Source organism: Carassius gibelio, chromosome B10 (genome assembly GCF_023724105.1).
Source record: "Carassius gibelio isolate Cgi1373 ecotype wild population from Czech Republic chromosome B10, carGib1.2-hapl.c, whole genome shotgun sequence".
NCBI lineage: Eukaryota > Metazoa > Chordata > Actinopteri > Cypriniformes > Cyprinidae > Carassius > Carassius gibelio.
Genome location: NC_068405.1, coordinates 13,422,280 through 13,447,893, shown reverse-complemented (window position 1 = coordinate 13,447,893; position 25,614 = coordinate 13,422,280). Strand labels below are relative to the sequence as shown.

General features: G+C 35.7%; 1 protein-coding gene and 2 long non-coding RNA genes across 3 annotated transcripts in view; 1 reads left to right on the top strand and 2 right to left on the bottom strand.

Moving 5' to 3' along the window:
• The window catches only part of gbe1a (glucan (1,4-alpha-), branching enzyme 1a), a 138,113-nt gene that overhangs the window by 89,973 nt on the left and 22,526 nt on the right, over positions 1–25,614 (bottom strand). Inside the window, exons 3-5 of the mRNA XM_052566505.1 lie at positions 10,553–10,668; positions 2,482–2,607; positions 613–748 (exon numbers count right to left, since the gene is read on the bottom strand). Of these exons, the coding sequence (XP_052422465.1) occupies positions 613–748; positions 2,482–2,607; positions 10,553–10,668 (378 nt within the window). The remainder of the gene's footprint in view (positions 1–612; positions 749–2,481; positions 2,608–10,552; positions 10,669–25,614) is intronic.
• LOC127965817 (uncharacterized) lies at positions 16,980–19,926 on the top strand. The gene is made up of 5 exons (XR_008155489.1): positions 16,980–17,130; positions 17,865–18,290; positions 18,963–19,078; positions 19,215–19,299; positions 19,805–19,926. It is a non-coding gene; the product is annotated as an uncharacterized LOC127965817 (long non-coding RNA).
• Positions 22,559–24,786, bottom strand: LOC127965818 (uncharacterized). The gene is made up of 3 exons (XR_008155490.1): positions 24,531–24,786; positions 23,667–23,766; positions 22,559–22,894 (listed from the first exon to the last, which is right to left on the bottom strand). It is a non-coding gene; the product is annotated as an uncharacterized LOC127965818 (long non-coding RNA).

Here is a 25,614-nt window from a genome sequence, read left to right as displayed (position 1 = left end):
AACTTTGAATTTGGAAATATTAATAAGAAGTGAAACTCCCCTAAGAAAAAAAAACAATAAAAGATTATCCCAAACTGTTTTTTTCTTCATTATAATATCAGGATAGTTGTATCAGCCTGGCATTTTGACTTTTCCCACCATTAGTCAGCTTAAAAAATTATAATAAATTAATTTTTTTTCATAGATTAAAGACATTCTCATAAATTGTGTATCAAAGTCTTTGAGTGCATGAGCTGAATTTTTAATAAATGAATAGAGGGCCATGCAACGACCCTAATATTTCTGAAGTAACACTGTCCAACAGCTTTTAGTTCTATTCCTTTGCTGCCTGCTAGTGTAGTGATAAATAAAGCATAAGATCAACACAACCATGCGATGTAACAAAATGTAAACTTGCTCAGTCTAAGTGTACTTCTTTCATATCCAATGTAGCAAACATCACCTTGCTCATATGGATTCTTTGATCAACAGTTAGTTTTTTCTTTTAATTTCTTCTGGCCTGGGAGCTGAGGGGTAGTGACTGGCCCTTAGAAAGGGGTGTGTTCCACTTTGCTTGGTTTGTATCAGTTTGATGTGTGTTTTGGCAGTGTTTCTGTAGATTTCATCACTCACCGAGATCTTTAATGCGAGGAAGCACCTCTCTGGTGAAGTTTTTGTACGAGGCAATCTTTTCCTCAGGCGAACTGATGCCCACATGGGCCTCATAGATACGAAGGCTGCTGGGCCGTGGGGGTCTGGGGTGCTGGAACTGGGGGCGAGAAAGAAGAAAGGTTAGAGAGAGAGAGAGAGAGAGAGAGAGAAAGAGAGAGAAAGGGCCCAGATATCAATCCACATTTCTGAGCTTTGACGAGAGATTTTGCTAGAAGGTTCTGCTGAGCATCTGGGTTACCTCAAAGATCCTGATGCAACACAAGACAAATATTTGACTCGATTGAACGCTTGCAACAATACAACGGAGTCTAAGCCTAGAGTTCAGAGCTTGAAAATTTAGAAATTGCAACTTAGAGTAAACTTTTTTTGTTGTTGTTGTTGATTCAAAGTTTTGTCATCTACAATAATACAGTGCATTACAATACAATATGTGATTAATTTACTTCATTTATTACCATATTTCATTAATTAAAAAATAAAAAAAACACACAGTTTAGAATATTTTAAAAGAAAATGTCAGTTCTGAATGCAATATCCTTTTAATATTATATTGGTTTTAGTATGGCAATCTTTCCGGTTTTATTGCCAGGCATAACTTAGGCAATTACATATATAGGCACACTGTGAAATGCAAAAAAAGAGAAACCTAAACCAATTGTGGCTCGTTGAAAAGGGTGCCATTCCAGAGAGCAAAAAGCAATATTTCCTGCCTTTAATCATGCAGCAACCGCGTTAACTGCCAGATGACATTGTGTCACCAATTCATCTCCTGTAAAAAACTGGATCATGAGCATGATGCCATTGACCACAGTCGCTGTATGAACGTCTGATGCCATGAATAGATATCAAAGGGAAATATGCCTCATTGCCGTTGTGGAAGAACCACCCATATCAAAGGCGTTTGCAAATGGTTCTTTGGCGAAACGAAGACATCAACAGGGCGAAAGCAATTGTTGAATCGCCTCTGATTAAATGGCCTGTTTAATGTGGTGAGCCACTTAAGAGGAGGCGGTTTCGAGTGTCATTACTAACACGGAAGAGGGGTCGCTGTGAGAGCGGGGTGCTTCAGACATGCTAATGGCTACTGATGATAAATGTTCGAGAGCCACAGGAAGGCCTGAACAACATCACGGTCCTGTAAACATTCCCTCCCGCTTTGACTTCTATTGTAAACTACGTCCACCCCAAAAACAATTAGTGACTTTTAAAGGCGATTAAAATCAAACGGGTGTTTCCTCTAGCATTTGGTCCTATGAACAATCAATGAAAAGTAGCAAATATGAATATTTAATCTTATAAGAATAGGTAAGGTGAAATGGTTTGTCTGTTTGTGTGTGTGTGCGTGTGTGGTGAAACTATTTCAGTCGATGATGATGGGTGTGATGTACAATTCTCAACTGACCCTCTGCAGGGCAAAACCTGACTGTAATAGGTTAAACCATGCCAGCGTCCATAACTCAAACCCTCCCCTCCTTGACAGCTCAGAAAGCATCTGTCTGAACCCGTAACACTGGAAACCTCTGAGAGCATGAGCTCGCGTGTGATGCTACAACATTTTAGTATTTGAGATCCAACAACCAAAAACATTGTTTCACAATTTCTTTTTTCTTACTGTGAATCTCAAAAAACAAAAAAAACAAGCAAAAAAATATTTTACTTTTTTTTTGTTTTCAATATATAATAATAATAATAATAATATTTTTTTTTTATGAATTGAAGAGGATTATTTAACTGATTTAAAAGGTTGGTCCTAAAGTGTCTTGAATAAATGCCCAGAAGAATTATATTATGTGTATTCTACTGTATTTGTGTTCAGCTGTGTACACTCACCTGATATGGCTGTGGAGGGTCCCAGTGAGTCCAGTCATAGGTGACGGAATCTAGTGTTTTTGTGACATGTTTGGCCCATGGAGAGATCCGAAACAGGTATTCGCCTGTTTTAGTCAAGACTACGAGCTACAGACAGAAACGACAAATGTGACATCTTGAAATTTTCTTGGTAAGGTTTTTGATGCAAAACAGAAACACACAGTACATACATATATGTAAAAGACATATATTTTTATTACAAGGCCGTTCAAAGGTTTTTTGGAAAGAAATTAAATATCGTTCAACAAACATTATATTGATCAAAAGTAACATTTATAATGTTTTATTTTAAAATATTTTATTTCAAATAAATGCTGTTCTCTTTAACTTTCTATGAATCAAATAATCTTTAAAAAAATGTATGGTTTTCATAAAATATTAAGTAGCTCAACTTTTTTTCACTGTTTTTAATGTATTTTTGATCAAATAAACGCAGCCTTGGCAAGAAGCAGAGACTTTCTTGAAAAACAATGTTCCAGACCCCAAACTTCTGAATGATAGTATGTGTTTATACACACACATATATGTTTTAAAAGCTTGAATGCTGTATATTATGCAAAATATATTTTCAAGGCAATTCCATTGGGGTTCCTGTGTGCTTTTCATCTAGATTCTAAAAACAGCTCTTTGCCATAACCATGCCACATTTGATTAATATTATTACAAAATATCTTCCCCCTAAAATGTTCTTTTCTAAACCCACATATCTACATAAGCTTACCTGAATACTCTCTCTCTCACACACACACACACAAACACACACACACACAAACACCAGCTGGACAGGTGTTTGGTGATGAGAGCTGACAGAGGGGAGGAGAAGAGCAGAAGAAAACAAAGCACTTTAAAACGGTCCATCATTGCTTTCAATCTCTCAGGGGGCAGCTTGGGGATTGTCACAGATCGATAGCCGCTCTGGAGAGACACTGGGGTGGGACAAAACATCCTTAAACAGCTCTGCTTGGCTTTGCACTGACTATTACCAAGCTAAGAACATACCCTCGCTTTACTGACAGCAGGAATAACACTGTGAATTTGAGAAAGAATGACAGAGAGAGAGAGAGAGAGAGAGAGAGAGAGAGAGAGAGAGAGAGAGATTTGGAGAGTGACTTAGAGTGTGACTGTGAAAAGCTAGAGGAACAGAGTTCACCAGTAAGGTTCTGGAAGAAAAAAAGTCATTCATGTCATCAAGGCAAAGAGACTTCTAGTACATTCCCAGAAAAGAAGGTACAAAAGCTGTCACTTGGGTTATACCTTTTTAAAAGCTACACTTTTGTACCTTATTTACACCTAGTAGTATCCCTTAAAGGTACATATTAGTACATAAATTAGACCAAATGAAATGAAATGAAACTATTTTCTGAGAAGCACCAACATTATCAATTGTCTAACATTAAAATGTTATGGAAATTCAATTTATATAGTTAAATTCTAAAGTTAAATAAATAATGAAAAACTACAAACTAAAGAAATTTCAAGTGCTTCAAGTGAATTTAGAGATCACATTAAGAAAGCGCTTAAAAATTAATTAAAAGTAATCTACAATGTCAAAATAGGGGAAATTAACATGCACAGTTAAACATAATATTTGCTTGCACACACACACAAACACACACAAATAGTGCATTGAGCAACTTTATAGAAAGACTACCCAAAGTGAAACAATATCTACCAGTAACAAGAGTGAACTGAATCATGGTGGTGCATTGATTTGTCTTTTTTTTTTTTTTAAACACTCTGCTAAAATAAAAGAGTAGTGAACTGGTCTTCCAGTTTGGCTAAAAACTGCTAAAACAGCTTGGTTAAGCTGGAAGAACAGCTAAACCTGAACAAACTACCTTGGGTAGGCAAGAAGACAAGCAAAACCAGATGAAACCAGGTAAGACCAGCATCCAAATAAGGCTGATTTATGTAATTATTTTTTATTTTTTGTTTCAAACCAAGTTCTACAATCAAATTGAGCCAGTTTATTCTGTAGCAAATAGTTTTCTAAAACGTATATAGAAAAAATAGGGTAAATAAACTGTACTTCTTGGGTTACTGTTGAGTGAATGTGTTGTGTTGGAGCTATACAACTACAGAAGCTGCATCTGGCCGGTCCTTTTCTCAGCCGTATAGAGCTAGCCAAACAGGACCATTTATGGATTAGCATGAGTTTAATTTAGAGTGAACGGACAATCTCGTCTGCATTTAGCGCAAGAGTAAAGTTCACCTAGGCACTTTTCATCTTCAAAGCGACATCAGACCTTTAATTATATTTCATTCCTATCAAAGTGTCCTCCCTCTGATCTGCCATAACACGCACCGCCTGAGTCCAGCCTCAAATCTCACATGACAATCAATAAGAAATGGACTTGAAGTGTTAATAGGGCTCCTGAGTAAACATCTGGAAATTTCTGTGTGTAGACGGAGAGATATGGATGGAGGGTTTAAGTTGCTTAGGCTTTTCTCACTTCATGCACACACACACAAACTCACTCACACACACAGAGAGAGACGCTATATCTCTTCCCACACACTTTCAGCAAGAAGAAACCCCTAGAAAACTCTCCTTTCTCCTCACTTCCTTCAGACTCCAGTTAACAGTGTTGTGATTTCCCTCGAGACGACGACTATACCCATGAACCAGCTGTCTGGAGTCACTGAGGTATCTCTCAACAAACAGAAGCACAACAAAAAGAATGTACCCACATAGAGAATTAAACATGGCCTTGCAGGAGAGCTTTCTTGGAGATCTCTGAGCCACCTGGGAATCTGTATTGATCACCTTCAGCTGCTAAAGTTTTTGAGCATCTAGTGTTCCTGGTGTTTTTTAAAATGCGATATCACAATAAAGGGTACTGAAATATTCATGCCTGAATTAATGAGGATTGGGCTTGTTGGTCCCAGTGCTAAAAAAATAAAATAAAATAAAAATAAGCCGAGTTGATTTCAACTAACGCTTACAGCAGGTTTCAAATTCATTTGGCACCCAGCAGAAGGCCGTGTGTGGGAAATGCATTAGGCAACATTGATTACCGGGACGATGAAAGGGAATCTCATGAAACATTGAGGGCACGTGCATGCACCTGAGAATGTGTGCATGTGTGAAATAACACTGACAAAGGCCAGTCCTTCTTCAATCATGTGCTTAGAATTTAACGCTAAATCAGGTCTATTGATCGATACACTCATGATGAATTAATGAGTAATCACATTTTTTTTTTTCCTTTTGTGCATTGGAAAGTAGGAGGTGTTTCTATACATGAGGCTGAAGGTTAAATAATAATCTATATAAAATGAATATCAAATAAAATATAACAATTCAGCTAAAAAATGAAAAAGTGAAACATAAAAAGATCATTAAATTATAAATTACAACTTTGTATACACTGTATAAAATATTATATTATAAATAAATTCTAAATAAAGCAAAGATTATAGGAGTTTTCCTATAATTTCAAATTTAACTGAATGTGTTACTTGCTATTTCTTTATAATAATTTGTGAAATTTACTAGCTATTACTACTCTGAGTGAATTTTTTTTTCTCATTTAAATATTTTTTTTTTCTCATTTAATTTTATTTTAAATTATTATTGATTTTTTTTTTGTGGTACATAATTATGTATATACATTTATATATAAATATAATTTATATATAAATATTATATATATGTATATACATAATTATGTATATACACATATATATAAATATATTATATGTATTTATATATATTTATACAATAAAAAAATACAATAAATCAGTAATATTCTGAAATAGTTCAAAATAGTTATTTATATATATATATATATATATATATATATATATATTTTTTTTTTTTTTTTAAGTGCTGTAAAATATTGTTTAATCTTATAACGGCAAAGCTGAATTTTTAGCCGTCATTACTTCTGTCTTTAGATTTACAAGATCCTTCAGAAATCATTCTAATATGCTGATTTGGCACAAGAAACATCTCAGTATAATCAGTGTTGAAAACTGTAGGATTCTTTGATGAACAGAAAGTAACAAAAAAATAAATAAATATTACTGATTCCAAACTATTAAGTACACACATAAATAAAATAGAAATAAAATATTACTATGGTAAAAATAACAAATTAAAAGAGCTATATTATATTTTCCATGCTCAGTCAAAATAAAACCGGATAATTATTTTATATAAAGAAGGTTAGAAAAGAGGCCAATACACACAGATTACACACCTCCAGCATGCCTTAAGGAGAATTTGAGATAGGGGAAAAGAGACATGGACCTGGTGAGAAAGAGAAAAAATTACTGGAGTGAGGGAGATACAATTTAATCAGAGACTCCAATAGGATATTCTGAAGGAAGGAAGGGCAAAAGAGAGAAAAGTGCACTCCTGGCTAAAGTTCAGCAGTCCCAGTTTCCATATGTTAAACCTGGCCGCTCACCCCCCATTAAAATCTCTCCCTGGATCCCCTCTGCAGGCTTAAAGAAGCTGTGTATGACAGCCAATTACCTTATAGAAACCTCCACACAGACCCAGGACTCCATCTGTCCACCTAACACCCAGCGAAAAAGAGAAAATTCAACCACTGACCGCCTCTATGGACATAAATGGACTTCCCTTCTGCTCTTGTTCACCTGCTCCAAGACTCACTCAACTCACACACCTCTTGTTTTCTCTTTTCAATAATGACCATTCAGTTTCTCAACACTTTAATTAAAAAATAAATAAAATAAAAATTAAAAACATGTAACATGAAAACTACCCTTGAAGTAAATGGTTTATGTATTTATGAGCAAACATATCGGGTAAATTTAAGAGATGGTGGTGAGTATCAAAGTGTGTCCATTTCACATGTGCTTCAAAGGGTGTGTGTGTGGGGGGGGACTAGTGGAAAGAAATCATCCAAAATCCAAAATATATGTAAGCATTTATTACACTTTGTTTTTGTAGTCCAGAGATCTCCGACCCTGCTCCGGGAGAGCTACAATCCTACAGACTTCAGCTCCAATCCTGCTCCAAAACACCTGTCTGTAATTATCAAGTAGCCCTGAACCAAAGCCACTGGACGGCAAGGCTGCAATCTTCAGCCAAAAAACAAAACAAAAAACATAATGGCTAATGCTAACGTTGAGGCTTTGGCAGTACACAGGGAAGGATACCAGAGTTTTTTTTTTTTTGGAATGGATGGATGGATGTCAGTGGTGTAGAGGCTTCAATACACTGAAAAAACAGCTTTTGTGAGGAAATAGCATATCATTTAATGAATCAACACTGTCCGCTAATCTTCATCAAATTTTTACACTAAAAATACTTTCATTGGGAACTATATGCAAATAGTGTTGCAACAGGTATAGGACTCATTAACAGCATTATTACCTGCAAATATATGTCACATTACTATTTAATATTTTTTGTTATGTAATATTGTTTGCATGCTTTCTTTGGTTTTCCAGTTTTACCTTAAATAGGCTTTATGATATTGACTATTATGTGACCATGTATTGATATAATGCATTTTATAACTAAAGGATTTTCATTATTTCAATTATTGTATACAATTTTTGTATTGTTGTGTTGTTTAATGAAATTAATATATGCTCTTTCTATGGCTTCCAATTTTCAATAAACAGACTTGCAATGACTTGTGTATGTAGAAATGTAGTAAATTGACTGCTGTATGTGCATACCTGTCAAACCTCCCATTTTTCCTGGGATTCTCGCATATTTTACCATTCTCTCCCACTATCATTCCGTTTTAACATTTCCCATATTTCTGTCATTACAACTCTCGGAGGGATTGGCATGGTAATGTGCATGACAATGTTAATGTATTTGGTCTTGGCGGAATAGATCTGCTATGCTGCTGCTGCTGCTGTTGTGGCAGAGCAAATACCCTTGACTTGCTACTGCCAATACATCCACAACATGCTACTGTAAGCATGAAAGAATATTGCTGCTGAAAATATAACATACATAAAATAACCCCATGACATATGTGAATCACCTTGTATCAGATCTATACAGGTGGAGCTGGGGAAGGTGGAGGGTCTCTGAAGCAAGCTGCACTGTTATGGCGAGCTCTAGGATTATTGGACATGGTTGGAACTGAAATCTGCAGTAAAATATCTCTCCAGGAGCTGTAGAATATCGATTTATGTAGATTTCTATTACAATATATAGATTTCATGGACCATCTTTCAGAATATGTTTTCTTCTCACTTCAGTAGGACTTTTGTGAAACGAAATCTTCTATTCTAAAATTTCTATTATTTTATTCCTAAAAATAACTTGACATATACTTTTTACAGTATTTTCTGATTTATGGAGTGATAAAGAACATATCTAAAATCCCCTCCTAAAAAAATCTTTAACTTCAATATGTTAAATATATATATCTATATATATATATATATATATATATATATATATATATATATATATATATATATATATATAGTGAAAATGAATGGAAATGAACTGTAGTTGATCTGAGCTTAGCTGTAGCAGCACTAATGTGATCCGATCAACCTCCGGTGTCCGGCGGAGTCAAAACCCATAACACGGCACTGCGGCAAACTGTGCTGGACATGTGTACCCCCGCCATCTCTGGCAAATAGGAACTTGTTGGGCACTCAATGTTCCCATCTGCTCCCTCTTCCCATCTACCCCAGATTAACCCTAAGAGCCAAGTCAAGCAGCTTTGCCCCACAAATGCCACCCAGACCTGCCAATGACCACCGGCCTTCTGGGACAGAGAGAGCCAAGATCCTGTTCTGCTTTAGCAGAGCAGCTAACAGCTCCTAATCAGGTTGAAGAGATTTACAACCTTTCACTAATCCAAATGATATCTCACAAGTTGTGAAGAGGAAAACTGTGGCCCATAGGACAGCTTTCAAATCCCATTAAATGTCCCCTTCTTCGTGATTCCATGTTTTAATCTTTAGTTAGTGTGTAATGTTGTTGTTAGAGTATAAATAATATCTGTAAAATTCTAAAGCTCAAAGTTCAATGCCAAGCGAGATATTTGATTTAACAGGATTCGCCTACAAAAAACAACCCGTTTGGACGACATCCCTCTAGTTCCTGTAGTAATAACGTCACTAAAACAGTTTTTTTGACTAACCACCGCCCACATGAATTCACAAACAGGGGGGCGTGGCCTTGTTGTGCTCCGATGGAGAAGAAGGAAGAGCTGTTTGTGTTTGTTGCCATGTTGTTGAAACGCTGTTTTTTTTTCATCTCTGAGTCCAACTATCTTTGTTTGGGCTTCCCAGGACGCTGTACTTTGAGATTAATGGTTACAATTTATGTTTAACTCGGTTCCCGAAAATTATAATGCACATGTAAAACTATGTGCAGCTCATTTTGCTGAGGACAACTTTCTCAATCTCAATCAGTTTAACGCCGGATTTGCACAGAGATTATTCTTGAAAGATGGAGCAGTTCCCTCTTTGTCTGGAGAAGGCGTTGTTTATGGACCACAACTAGTGTAAGTGTATTTTATTATTTAAGTTGGTGCGTTTAACAGTTTCTGTAACTTATTACACAAAGGGCAACGCTGTTTAGCTTTGTTAACTAGATGTTAGGGCTGTGCAAAAAAACGAATGTGGTTTTCATGTGCATCTTGTCAGTAAAAACGCTCCTCCTGTGACTATAAATACATCTCCAGCACGTGCGTTCTAGCCCAATCGCGTTACCAGGAGGGCAGCCTGCTCTCAGCTGCTGTCGAATCACTACACAGGAACCGCTGGCCCAATCAGAACCCGTTACGTATTTCTGAAGGAGAGGCTTCATAGAACAAGGAAGTCATCAGCCCGTTTTTGTGACAGTGAAAACAGCAGTATACAGATAGGTGAATTGTGTGAAAAATACTGTGTTTTTTTTTACACGTGAAACATGAACACATGTTATATTGCTCATTGTAAACACAATCAAAGCTTCAAAAAAGCGCGTAAAACGGGACCTTTAATGACCTGCCAATAGCTTTTGAGATGCACTTTAGATGTTTATAGTGAAATAAACTGCATATTCAATGCCATGGTGTGATGTATTTAGTACCTTGAGTTTGGTCAGGTGCTTGATGGCAGGAGATTTGTCCACTTTTGGAGAGAGGTATAGTTCCCATTTTCCATATTCTTTCTGCGTGAAAGGGTGTGACTCTTTTTCCCAGGAATCTGAAGATAAACATATTGAATTATTCATAATTGCTTACCTTTGTATGACACACACACAAATTTATAATATCAATAGCATGACTATCCAGTTTGTGCCCGGGTCACACTAGAAGCAAACTACAGGCATATTTCCACATGGCTCTTTTGAGTGGCTTCTTTTGTGGGATCCTATTATACAGGTGTTATGAAGAGCTCTTGATATGTTTGACTCGTGAACATTTACTCTGTTCTTGAACTCTGTAGCCCCTCAAAGTGATTGCCAGTCTTTCTGTGACTACTCTAACATGCTCTTTTCAATGACTCTTTTTCTTAGTTTATTTAGTAGGTCACACTTTATTTTAAGGTCCAATTCTTGACTTGTTTTTAACAAACCATCAACTACGACTTTTTCCTCAATAAACTCCTAATTTGCTGCTTATTAATTGTAAGGTAATTGTTACGTTTAGGAGTTGGGTAAGATTAGGTATGTTGAATATATTCATGCAGAATATGTGCTTTATAAGAACTAATAAACAGCCATCATGTTAATAAAAGGCATGCTATTAAGAAACTAGTTAATAGTGAGAATTTGTCCCTATACTACAGTGTTAACATGTACAGTGTATTAGTTTACTGAATTTCCAAGACACTTTTGGGAAACTCATAGCACCTCTTAAAGTGGCCCAAGAAAGGGAGATTTTTTTTTCAAAATGAAGATTTCAGGATGTCTTTCTGCTAAATTGATAAAAATTATTTAGTGTTATGTACAAGCAATATGACACTCATAACAGTGCAATATGGCTTCATATCATTGAGTTGCTTCATTGAAATAATATTGTATTATTGTATTAGAAGCTCACTGTATTATTTAGAGTAGAGTATTGTGAGAGAGAGATGGACTTCGTGAGTGTGATTACCTGCAATCTGATACAGCAATAATTCATCAGATTAATCTCAAATTCACAATAAAACAGTTTCTTTGTCTGCTGAGTAAAGATATATCTTTGTCGTACAATCCTTTCATTTAGTAAGGGGGATTTCTGATGACAGCGATGCTCTGTCCATTTTTTGGCTGCAAAAGAATGTAACTTTAATCGTCATCACACACACACACACACACCGTTTTTCAATACTAAATACTATAATTAAATATTATACTATACTATTATTTATATAAAATGTTATTTATTGAATAATGATATTTAATAAACAACAACAGCCATCTTAAAAGTTGTTAGGCAATTTGCTCTTACATACAGCATTAACGATACATAAAGCAGATTTTGCACTTAGCCTAAACTATTTGCTGTGAAACAAATAATTGATTAAAGAGACCAAAGGCTGCCCATTAGATTTACCCAAAACAAATTATATCTCATCTTTAACCACTATAGAGACATCAGAGCCAGCAACAAAATTACAGAAGAACTGGCGGAGGTGAGGCTGCTCTTAGTGGATTCATGAGCACTGAACGCCCGCTGACGCCTTTGAGCTCACATCTCTGAAAACATAGAAACACATTTTTTGGAGCTCTGTTATCACCAAAATATTGCACTCCTTTCACCCAGTCAGATTCATGGACTAGAAAGAACTGTTATATAAAATAGGACATTTCCTAATCAGACAAACTCTGACCTTTTGACGAACAACCACTTCAAACACAGCAGACCATAATAAATTTAACATATCAAATGATTGAAATGTCACATGATACAGCCCAGACTTACAAAATTAAAGTCAGATAAATGTTCAGACATGGCGTCTGGAACTGTAATAGGTAAATATTAAATATTTCAATTGTTCACAGATATGTTTATATTGTCATGTGTACAATTTCCTTTGAGTTTCTGAGTTTTAGGGCCAGATTTACTAACAGCTTGCACCAATTAAAATTTTTGTGTCAACTATTACTTTAAAAATAACTTATAGTGCTTAGAGAGAGAGAGAGAGAGAGATACACTTTAGAGTTTCAGAGTCTGTCGGAGAATCTTCATACTTTTGCACAGCGAAGTGTATTTACATAGCCCTTAAAACCAGCTCCATTCATCCATGGCTTTAACAGCTGAATAAATGTAGAGGCAGAGTGTAGTGAAAATGCAGAGCGCCATACAGCAGCTGACTTTACAGACTCCCTCAGACTGTTCATTCAGTTTCTGGGAAAAAAGCCACGCAAGACTGTGTGACCCCCTCTCAAAGCACAGAAAAAAAGACTCTGATTTGTTGTGAATAATTTCTGTCGTTCTGCCCTGTACGCCTCTGTGTATCTCTTTTCACATTACATACTCTAATGGAGAGCAGAAAGCGAATATAAATAAATAAATCAATAAAAGACCAGTGCCAGTGCAATATGTCTACCCACCTGCAGCCCCCCGACACAGATCAAGACCGGCTCCCCCAGACCCAAATTTCTCTCTCCCTCTCTTTCAAACCTCTCATTCCTACTGTGAAATTGAAACCATATAATATGAGCCATGTCAAAATGCAATCTCACGCCAAATTGGAAGTTGGGATTTCCTATGACACCGCCTCTGGGTCTCAGAGAGAGATAATTACAAAAAGGCAGAGGGATAAATAGAAAAGGGGAGGATGTGATATAGGTGGGGGATGGTCAGGGAGGAGAGCGGCCGCTGGTCATACGGATATAAGTAGTGTCACAGCGAGAAGAGAGACAACATTTTGCTGCGATCTAGAATTCTAGTAAACAGCTTCTTTCCCCAGAGGGAACAATGTGCCCTTTTCACCCGACAGTATGAATTCACTAACTCCAAGAAAGGCGTGTACACATTCATAGCAAACACACACACACACACATTCCAGATATCGATGATGGAGTACGTCTGAACTATGAGTGTGTGTTTTTTAAAGCAGTCTTCTCAGTTTACATATTTTTTTTTTTTTATTATTATAACCATAGTACTACCATGGTATTCTTTGAGGGTTATTTTATAATTACCATGGTAAGACAATTGTTCAATGTCACGGAACATATCAAAATACAGAGCTATTCCCAAATGATAGCACAATACCACCACAGATATATATATATATATATATATATATATATATATATATATATATATATATATATATATATATATATATATGTATATATATGTGTGTGTGTGTGTGTGTGTGTGTGTGTGTGTGTGTGAGTGTGTGTGTGTGTGTGTGTAAATCCTAGTTACCATGAGATGTAAATCCTGTGGCAAAACAGAGAAACAAATAGAGACATCATTAGCGAAGCTGCTTTTCCAACAAAGTAAAATGAATTAGTTTAACCCAAGCTAAAGAATAAGCATGCGCATTTGATCAGATACAACTGCAGTCACAAATTATGAGATGTATTATTCGAATGCTTGGTGAAAGAGATGGGTTTTTAATCTAGATTTAAACAGAGAGAGTGTGTCTGAACCCTGAACATTATCAGGAAGGCTATTCCAGAGTTTGGGAGCCAAATGTGAAAAAGCTCTACCTCCTTTAGTGGACTTTACTATCCTAGGAACTACCAAATGTCCAGCGTTTTGAGACCTTAGGGAGCGTGATGGATTGTAACGTGGTAGAAGGCTAGTTAGGTACGCAAGAGCTAAACCATTTAGGGCCATATAGGTAAGTAATAATAATTTGTAATTGATACAGAACTTAATAGGTAGCCAGTGCTCATATTTTCCTGACCTGGGTTGCGTTTCCCAAAACCATAGTTGCTAACATGTTAGCTGGGAAATTGCATTGCAACCAACAAAGTTACTAACTTAGTTAGCAACTATGGTTTTGGGAAACGCACCTCTGGTAAGAACTCTAGCCTCTGCATTTTGGACTACCTGTAGCTTGTTTATTGAAGATGCAGGACAACCACCAATAGTCCAGTTTAGAGGTCATAAATGCATGAACTAGCTTTTCTGCATCAGAAAGAGGTAACATATTTTGTAGCTTGGCAATGTTTCTTAGATGGAAGAATCCTGTTTTTGTAACATGGGAAATATGGTTTTCAAAATAAATAAATACAGTACAGACACAATTTTGAAATGAGAGGAAAATGTGTAAAATAGAATGATACAATTACAAATTTGAAACTGTACAATATAATTGTACAATGTAAAGTGGAATTATTAGATTACTATGAGTGATAATTAGCTAAAAAAAAAAAAAAATCACATTTTATTATGAAAAAGAAATGTGAGATGTGAAGTCTGGAATAACTTTTTCATTTGTTTTGTTTCAGTGATGGAATCCAGCTTTCATGCAAAGATGTTCTGCAACTAAATAATATCATATCCAAAAGAAAAATCATGTAAAAAATAACTATATAACCAGTTCTCTTTAACCATCTACACAGTTTATTCTTAATAAAAAAGGAAAACTATTTCACTTTCAAAGTGCTAATCTGACCAAAGGACTGCCAAACTATCGATCAGGAATAAGTCAATAAAACCAGCTTAATGAGGAAGCTGCTGCGATACAAAGACAACACTAAGAGAAGAACCATGAACTAGCTAATCATTCACTCCTTATCATCAATTATCATTTTAAAAGGTGCTTTAGGCTTTGAGATCGATATTCTCTTCAAGGCGTGTAAGCAGTGTATTAAGAGAAGACTTTGAGGGAGAATCTGCACCAATATGCATCATGTCTCACAGCTATAATCAATAATTGGTGAAACAGCATAAGTGGGGCCCCAGGAATAAGCTTCATGTTTGTGAACATACAGACATGAAGTATAGATATGTACATAGAAAACTGGAGTTGGGAGTTTTCACAGGTCACACTCCCAGGACTCTGTTTCCCCACACGGCCTGCGGATCACAGCACAACTCTCAATTAGAAGAAGTCTGAAGTTGGCCAGAGGCAGTTTGACTGCTTTGCAATAAGACATCTGGTGCATTTTTCTAGTTGCACTCCCATTCCTTGAGGACTTCCGATTAGGTACCAAGGCTGAGATATGAGCAGTTTTGGGAGAGAGGAGTAAGAGGAGCACATTGGGACGTGGCCCACTGGTGTTTGAACCACTGAGAGTCAGATCATCAAACACAGATTAGGATAGCTAGCAATAACTGAGCCGGAAGATGCTATTTTTGCAATCATCTGTATAAAATTAAAAAGTACTCATACAGTATGTAAGCCTTTTGCTTTTCAGTGTAATGATGTTTTAAAGGGACAGCTCACCCAAAAATGAAGACTGTGCTGGTTGCTCTTTTTATGCAATTTCATTGAATGGGGACAAAAGGACCATTTGATTATCATAAAATATTCCTGGTCTTCTGAAGTCATAATCAATTTAGACGGTGAGTTGAACTTAAGAAATGGTCAGTTTGATTTGTAAATGAATCATTCAGACAAGTTTTGTAAACCAAAAGAGACAAACAGACCGAGATTCTCTTAGTGAGTTGAACTGCATCAGTGGTGGCAAGTACCAAATACATGTTTCAAATAAATGTTACACCATACTGTTGCTGCTGCTGCTGTTCTTTCAATAAGTGAATTTAAAGGGTATACAATAAATGAAATGCCAAACGAACATACAATAATAAACCTTTGTTTTTATCAAAAGTAAATCAAGACACCACACAAAATCTAAAAGGTGTAACAATTTATCCAGTTTAATATATTAAATTAACACTAATCAAATAAAGTAACAAACTCCAATATATATATTTTTTTACATCATGCTAAAGTTTTACAGACTATGAGACATTTACACTTCCTATAAAGGACTGATTATGGTTCTTTTGTATTGTGAACATGATGCCATGTGCCTTGCACTGCTTTATTTAACGTTATTTTTAATTTTATCATATGTCATTTTAGGCTCTACTGTTAATGTTATCAGTATGCACCGGGGGTCTGAGAGTAACGCAATTTTGATTCTCTGTATGTATGTACTGTACATGTGGAAGAATTGACAATAAAGCAGACATTTGCTTGTTGATCCTGGGACAACATTCCTATTAATCAATTAATCAATCAATCAACCAATCAATAAATAAATCAATCAATCAATCAATCAATCAGAATTGAGGGATAACTTTTCAGGAAATATCTGTAGGCTTACAATCAAGGTACACGTTTGTTAATCAGCTATCATCTAAAACTGATTTTAGGAATAAATTATGGCTAGGGTTAGAGATTGGAATAAGTCTATATTTTTAGACAGTTATGTTGATCCAAGATCAACAAAAGATGTTGATCCTTGAACTTGTCTTACTTGCCAAAATCACGGCGACTGGCCAGTTTCAACCCATTCTCACTCCAAAGGCGTCAAAAACCGAAGCATGGTCAAGCGCCCCTAGCGTCACTTTTATGACGCCAAATGTGCCTCTCGGCGTCGAATATCGAAGCACTACGACCTTCATTGCTTTCAATGGGAAACTTTTGGCGTCAGAATTCGACACGAGGACATGAGATGTTTATCGCTATGAAATCACGTTCAAGAAGTCTCATTCAGCACACATCGCGATACTTGCTATCAGTGACAGTTCCACAGTTTGGGTGAGTAGTCGTATATACGCTCTTTTAATGCCTTTTATAAAATGTATTCTGTCTTATTTATTAATCAAATTAGTGCCATATGTTTAATCGCTGTATTATATCGGTCATCCGCGGCTGTCTTTGAGTTTCATTGCGTTTAAATAAATGAACACAGCTGCTAATTAGTCTGATTAAACTCTATCTGTCACGTGACGTGCCATAGACCTTCGATCCGTTTTATATTATTATTAATTTCAGGATCAATGATGTAAGTTGTATTTGTAGTAAAATCATGGTAATCACGACACTTACAATAGTAATAAATGAAATGTGAAGTTAAAACACAGTAAACAGGACATTAGTAACTGTAACTGTAGATTTACTATGGTATATTAATAATCAATACAACAATACAATAATCACCAAACCAGCTATGTTTGTATCACTGTAATGTTAGTGTTTTTATGTGCTTTTATATGACAGATATCACAGTAATCATATGTTCTGTACCATGCTTTTAATACCTTTTAATGTAAATCCAAAAAAAAAAAAAAAAAATCAAATTAAAAATAAATAATAAAACATGCATTTTTCCATCTTGCAGTTCTTTCATATCAGTTTATATATATATATATATATATATATATATATAATATTATATCTAAATATTTTGCTCACAGATCATTATTAACATTCTGTATATAATTCAATTTTATTTACTCTCCCCTTTTTATTATTTTTATTTTTATTTTTAGCTGAAAAGACATAAAGGCAGTCAGCCCAGTGGTGTTTCTGGAGAGGGATTCCTTCAGAAATGGAGAAGACAGAAAGCTGCGGAGGCAGATATATGCAGCAGTAAGTCTGTGATAGTTTGTCCCTTTTATCAAACATTCCTGCTGTTATAATTTGTACAGCATTTGTTGTTTCTTAAACTGTTGCACTGTCCAAATACCCACACTTGCCATCTTTGCACTTGACCACTTGATTACTTATTTGAAGTCTTTCCTGTATTTGGCCTAGTGTTCGAGTGAGCATGATAACCACAAGTGTGTGTCGAACTTTTCATGACCTGATGACTGTGTTTCCCAATCCTGATCCTGGAGAACCCCAGCACTGCACGGTTTTGGTGTCTCTCTTATCTGCCTTGGAGTCTTCACTGATGAGCTGATGAGTTGAATCAGGTGTGTTTGATCAGGGAGACATCTCAAATGTGCAGTGTTGGGGTTCTCCAGGACCAGGATTGGGAGCCACTGCCTTATGGGACACTTATGTGTTTACAGAGATTTTTAATAACTAATTATCAATATTTCACATACTGTACATTGGACAGCTTCCCATGACCTCTTGTGAGATCTCGGCAAAAAGTCTGACGATTTATTCCAAAACATGATGCATGATGGGATACACTAAGCTTTGTATAGCGCTCCGGAGCAGTATTGGAGAGGTTTAGTGTGTGTTAAGGACGCTGTGCTTTGGCATTATTAAGACAGTCTCGTTCACACACTGTCACGTACACACACTCTCAAGTGGCCAAGACTGCAAGTGTGGGTATCTGGACAGGGTCAAAGTCTTAAAAATGATCCCTAAACACATCACAGTCTTAATAATCCAGTTTAACACTTGTATGATATTGTACAAGCCCCAGGACTGTCTCATCTGACACTATCAAAGAATTCATATGACTATAGCTTGCTATTAATTACTTGCTTTCAATAATGGATGCATTTAACTTTTAATTATACAGCATCTTTACAGAGGTGTAATGTACAAGTTGCACGTAATTAATAATATTTCCTTCTTTCTGTCTTACAGGATTTTTTGCAGATAATCCTAATGCTGTTCTTCTTTTTCAGGTCTAAAATATCAAGCTCAACAACTCACTCAAGAGCCAACCCTCACAAACCTTCCTAAAAACTAAAAGAGCTATTACTGAGTCTCAGCGAATCTTGCCATGATCAGCTCTTCCCAGGTACATTTGTTTAGAATATTTTTTTTATTTACTCCTCAAATGCTCTGGTCTGAATCTTACTTTAAATTAACTTAATTATGTTTAATGAGCAATATTATTTGCACACAGAGTAAGTAGAGATTATCTTGTTTCACAGAAGAGAAGGAAGACCAAGGAAATGATTTGCTCAGGATGAGAAATGAAGATGGCCATCTTGTGCTCAAACAAACAGAAGTCCTCTGGTATGTGTGTGTTGAAGCAATGCTGTGTTATACAACATTTTATGATGATCTCTCACAGAACTGGTCATGTCAGCCTTGATTTCTTTTTTTACTATTACAATTACAGCATGTTAGCAAAGTGTGACTGGACATTTTTAATATTATGTTTTTAAAAACACACCACCTGTTTTAAAAGTAGACAAGTATCATGAAATTGGTTTAGTTGATATAAACACCAATGTACATTATTTCATTGTTTTCTAAATGTTATGTTATAAATTGTGAATTGATAGTGGATTGGTTTGAAGCCAGGCCTTACACTGCACAGACTAAAATACATTTGTGAGAGAAGTCAGGAACTTTGGAGAAAGATTCTAGAGGAAGAAAACACATTTACTGCAACAATAGATGAATTCTAGAGTCTATGAGAACTACACGTGCTAACGCAGTCTCATGAGCAAGACCTTTGCCTCTGTAACTTTTTCTTAATTCTTTAATTTTTATTGCAGTATTTTAATTTGTACAGATGATCTCATCAGCCAAATGAGGGGTTTTGACCAAGTGATGCTCTTGAAAGGAGTGAAAGAAGAGGATGTGCTAAATTGTCTTCAGAGAAAAAGCTTCTCAAAAGGTCTTAAAGCAGCTTGAAGAATGGTAAGTGTACAGTACTACAAGGGTCATAGTTGCTCACACTGCTAAAATCACACAGAACATAAGCTGAGCTCTCTGTCCATTAAACAACTTCATCTGGATTGTTTGTTTCACTTTGACCAGGTCTGGGATGTTAGGACTGAGAGATCCTCTGGGCTGAGAACAAGCTACACCACATCAGTGCTGGATATCAACCACAAACTGTTTCCAGACACGAGAGAAGAAGATCATGATGGGGAGATGAAACCAGTTTAGATGTGATGATGGGAATCATTATTTTCTGGAACAGTATCTCATGTCTTATATGTATCACATGATCTGTATCACAGTTGACTGGATGGGACTGTGTGACTTTTAAGGACATTTCATCACTCATCTGTGTGAACTGATTTATATATGAGGTTAATGTATTTTTGATGATAATTATTTTCATTGAATCTTATTCGTCTTGATGCTACTTTATCAACTTTATAGTCTATGCTTCAATAAAATGAAAATGGTGAATATTGTGTTCTGAAGATTCTTGTTAAATACATAATTTTACTAGGTAGGCTGATATGTGTTTATTTTAGACTTGGAAAAACTACATATTAATTATTGGGATTATTTTTTTATTTAAGACATAAACATTTTTGATCAGATTAACCAGTACACCAGAAAGTAATTTTTTTATATTTTAGTAACAAATATGCAAATTTTTTTGTGAAATAAAGGGAGTTACGAGATTAACTATTCTGCATTACAAGATGGTGCCATGGGCTTTATTGTTACAAGCACTTGAGGGATAACTGAGAATGTAGCAGGAATGATCAATGGGATCTTGTACTGCATTAAAACCAAGAGCACACACATGATGTCCAGCACCTGAGGAGCAAGATACGGGGGTGAGGAGGACATTTTTACACTGATTTTTGCTAAATAGTTATATATATATATATATATATATATATATATATATATATAAATTAATATTCTTAGCACTGCATGAATTTGTCCTTGTGTAATAGTGAAGTATCACAATGTGTATACATTGTCCTTGATTACTGCTTTACAGGTGGGGAATAGATAAAGGCAAGTTGTTGCAGGTTCATCCATTATATTTCTTGCCATATACTTCAAAAATCAAATAAATAATCTATTATTTTCATTATTAAATCATTTCTTTCTAATTTTTCAATGTTTCATCAGATGGCCTCACAATGTCCTGTCAAAAGGTATAATAGTCATGATGAATAGAATAGAAAACAGAGGACTGTGAAAACTGTCAGATATAAATGTGACTCAGCTCAGTTTGTTGTCCATGATGAGTAGAATACATATATGTAGGTTTTACTGCCCTTCTACCCCCAGGGGCCCAGTAGCACCCCCCGGAAGAGCCCAAAACTGTACATTTCAAATGGCTGTAAATCAGAGTCCAATTAACATATCAAAGAGAAAATGGGCAGGATTATTACTTATGCTATGCTGATAAAATAATGTTGAGCTCAGTTTTCAGAAATAAATGGAAAGCTGACATAAAGGCATTTTAAATATTGCTCACTGTAAAATACCACATTTCAGCCTGCCTCTCAAATATATCATACAGGTTTGCACAATAAACATATTTAGATATCCAGTTTTCCTTAAAATAAATAATTTATTTCGTTTCGTTAATAAAAAGTTTTAAACTACATTACCCACAAGCCTCCGTCGTTCTATCTATGCAAAGGCAACACTAGGGGGCTGTTTTTTGTAGTTCATTGAAGTTATGCTTAGGGTTAGGATTAGGATCTCGCTAAAGATGTCATTTTTGTCAAGATAGCAACACTTCATTGTTGACTTAATATATTACTAATGTGATGATAGCAACAAAACATACTTTTTTACATGATGCGCTGTTTAATATGGGTTAAAAGATAGTCCAACCACAGACTGTCCTGAAAATTCATAGCCAATGACATCAAAGCTGAGCAGCAGCGACACACTTCCTTATCCATGTATGACCGACGTCTTTCGTTTTTCGGCTGAAGGGATAGATTTGGTTAACAATAGATTAAGCTTGCTACTTATTAGATTCGGTTTTATTAACGTCTTCACCTTCCTCCGTTGTTCAGCTTGACAAACATTGGGCAATATTGATGTGCACATGCCCAGCAGTCGCAGTTGTATCCAACAGACAGATTCCTCTATAATAAATATAAGACACATTTTTAAGATTTGTATTTTTTTTTTTTGACCAAAGACAAATATATTTACTAATCAAATGATGTGCTTCTAAAATTTACATTGTATATTACATTGTGTTTTAAAGTTAAAATTGTTCACATTTGTGTTTCTGTGATTTACCATTCTCTACCATTTGAACTCTAGGAATAAAAACTGAAATTATAAATGAATGAATGAATGAACAAATAAATACATAAAGCATAATAAACATGCATATTTTTGTAAGGATCTTCCATTATTTATTTATATGTCAAACTCATTTAAAGACAACATGCCCAAATTACTACACTGCATCCTCTGTCACCAAGCTCGTTTTTGCCACCATAAAGAATAAAAAGGCAGTTATGTTGTAAACATTAACTATTTTCAGTATGCAAATGAAAATGCTTTCATTAAAAAACAAAACAGTAAATACAGTATGTCTTTCAGAGAACACTGGAAAAAGTGTTGTGACCAAAATGTTATACAACACAATGTAAATGTTTCAAACTCACAAAAAAACACCATGAAGACATGCATGTCAAGTGTGCAATATATTTTTAATATGGAGCGCTTTTTTTAACTATTGTTTTCATCACTGGTTCTGTAATGTATTCATTATGAGCTTATAATTAAAACAAAGTTACATCTTCTGCAAAAATCAAACCACTGCAAAGTCTAATCACTGATCCAGGGACCATTTCTGTGTGTGTGGGTGATAAAGAGTAAACGAGGTGAGTCCTTGTGCATGATGGAGCTACAGCGTTATCCTCAAACAATCCTGTAAGACAGAAAGGAAGGAAATATTAAATTACATTCAACTTATACATTACACTGTGTTTTGTTTAGACCATAAAAGCAGCCTCTGTAAAAACTTGAGAGTGTGTGTACGTGACAGTGTGTGAACGAGACTGTCCCCGGTCTTAATAATGCCAAAGCACAGCGTCCTTAACACACACTAAACCTCTCCAATACTGCTCCGGAGCGCTATACAAAGCTTAGTGTATCCCATCATGCATCATGTTTTGGAATAAATCGTCAGACTTTTTGCCGAGATCTCACAAGAGGTCATGGGAAGCTGTCCAATGTACAGTATGTGAAATATTGATAATTAGTTATTAAAAATCTCTGTAAACACATAAGTGTCCCATAAGGCAGTGGCTCCCAATCCTGGTCCTGGAGAACCCCAACACTGCACATTTGAGATGTCTCCCTGATCAAACACACCTGATTCAACTCATCAGCTCATCAGTGAAGACTCCAAGGCAGATAAGAGAGACACCAAAACCGTGCAGTGCTGGGGTTCTCCAGGATCAGGATTGGGAAACACAGTCATCAGGTCATGAAAAGTTCGACACACACTTGTGGTTATCATGCTCACTCGAACACTAGGCCAAATACAGGAAAGACTTCAAATAAGTAATCAAGTGGTCAAGTGCAAAGATGGCAAGTGTGGGTATTTGGACAGTGCAACAGTTTAAGAAACAACAAATGCTGTACAATTTATAACAGCAGGAATGTTTGATAAAAGGGACAAACTATCACAGACTTACTGCTGCAAATATCTGCCTCCGCAGCTTTCTGTCTTCTCCATTTCTGAAGGAATCCCTCTCCAGAAACACCACTGGGCTGACTGCCTTTATGTCTTTTCAGCTAAAAATAAAAATAAAAATAATAAAAAGGGGAGAGTAAATAAAATTGAATTATATACAGAATGTTAATAATGATCTGTGAGCAAAATATTTAGATATAATATATATATATATATATATATATATATATATATATATATATATATATATATATATATATATATATATATAAACTGATATGAAAGAACTGCAAGATGGAAAAATGCATGTTTTATTATTTATTTTTAATTGGATTTTTTTTTTTTTGGATTTACATTAAAAGGTATTAAAAGCATGGTACAGAACATATGATTACTGTGATATCTGTCATATAAAAGCACATAAAAACACTAACATTACAGTGATACAAACATAGCTGGTTTGGTGATTATTGTATTGTTGTATTGATTATTAATATACCATAGTAAAACTACAGTTACAGTTACTAATGTCCTGTTTACTGTGTTTTAACTTCACATTTCATTTATTACTATTGTAAGTGTCGTGATTACCATGATTTTACTACAAATACAACTTACATCATTGATCCTGAAATTAATAATAATATAAAACGGATCGAAGGTCTATGGCACGTCACGTGACAGATAGAGTTTAATCAGACTAATTAGCAGCTGTGTTCATTTATTTAAACGCAATGAAACTCAAAGACAGCCGCGGATGACCGATATAATACAGCGATTAAACATATGGCACTAATTTGATTAATAAATAAGACAGAATACATTTTATAAAAGGCATTAAAAGAGCGTATATACGACTACTCACCCAAACTGTGGAACTGTCACTGATAGCAAGTATCGCGATGTGTGCTGAATGAGACTTCTTGAACGTGATTTCATAGCGATAAACATCTCATGTCCTCGTGTCGAATTCTGACGCCAAAAGTTTCCCATTGAAAGCAATGAAGGTCGTAGTGCTTCGATATTCGACGCCGAGAGGCACATTTGGCGTCATAAAAGTGACGCTAGGGGCGCTTGACCATGCTTCGGTTTTTGACGCCTTTGGAGTGAGAATGGGTTGCCAGTTTTGTGAACCAGGTATAAGAGAATTAACTTTAAGTCATAATTCACTGAGTCAGTAAACTGAAAGAGTCCAAATGAGTCAACGTGACTGGTTTTGTGAACATCAAACAATTCAATGAATAGATTAGACTCAAAAGAATGATTCATTCACAAATTGAACATCACTACTTCTCTCATCTATTTGGCTGCCAGCATTTATGATTTACTTTTTGGGTTTAGAACAACATGAGGGTAAATACTGTACATACAATAAAATATTCACTTTTGGGGCAATTAATCCTTGAAATCTCACTATATATTTTTTTTGTTGCATATACCCAGCACACCCTGAATGGTCTCGGTACATGTGTCCTTATGATTTATGCGTGTGTGCAGAAGCAGGGAACGTGTTTTCTGGCTTTCTCTTTTATTGAAGACACTGTCACACCTTTCCGTCTGCCAAAGGAGGTGAGAAGGTTGGAGGGAAGGACCAGACAGGAGAGCAGACACAGTTTTTAAACAGGAACTTTAAGATCTCTTCCTGACAACACGAACTGACACAAAGTGGTCCCTTTCCTATTGGTCGACTCTACACAGGGACTGCAGGCTGACTCCACTGACAGAATATGTGATCCGTGAGCTCAGAACAGGTATCAGATGTTCCCACTCCTGCGTTTGACAGCTAAGAGCTTCACTCTGAGACACAACGACAGCAATGGGTCAAAACAGACATCGGCTTAGAGGAAAGAAAGAAAAAAAAGAATAGAAAAACAACAACTTCAACTTAAAGTTTCCAGCAACAACTACTCTCTCGGAGGAAACAACTGAGCACTGAGGCAGAGCGTGAA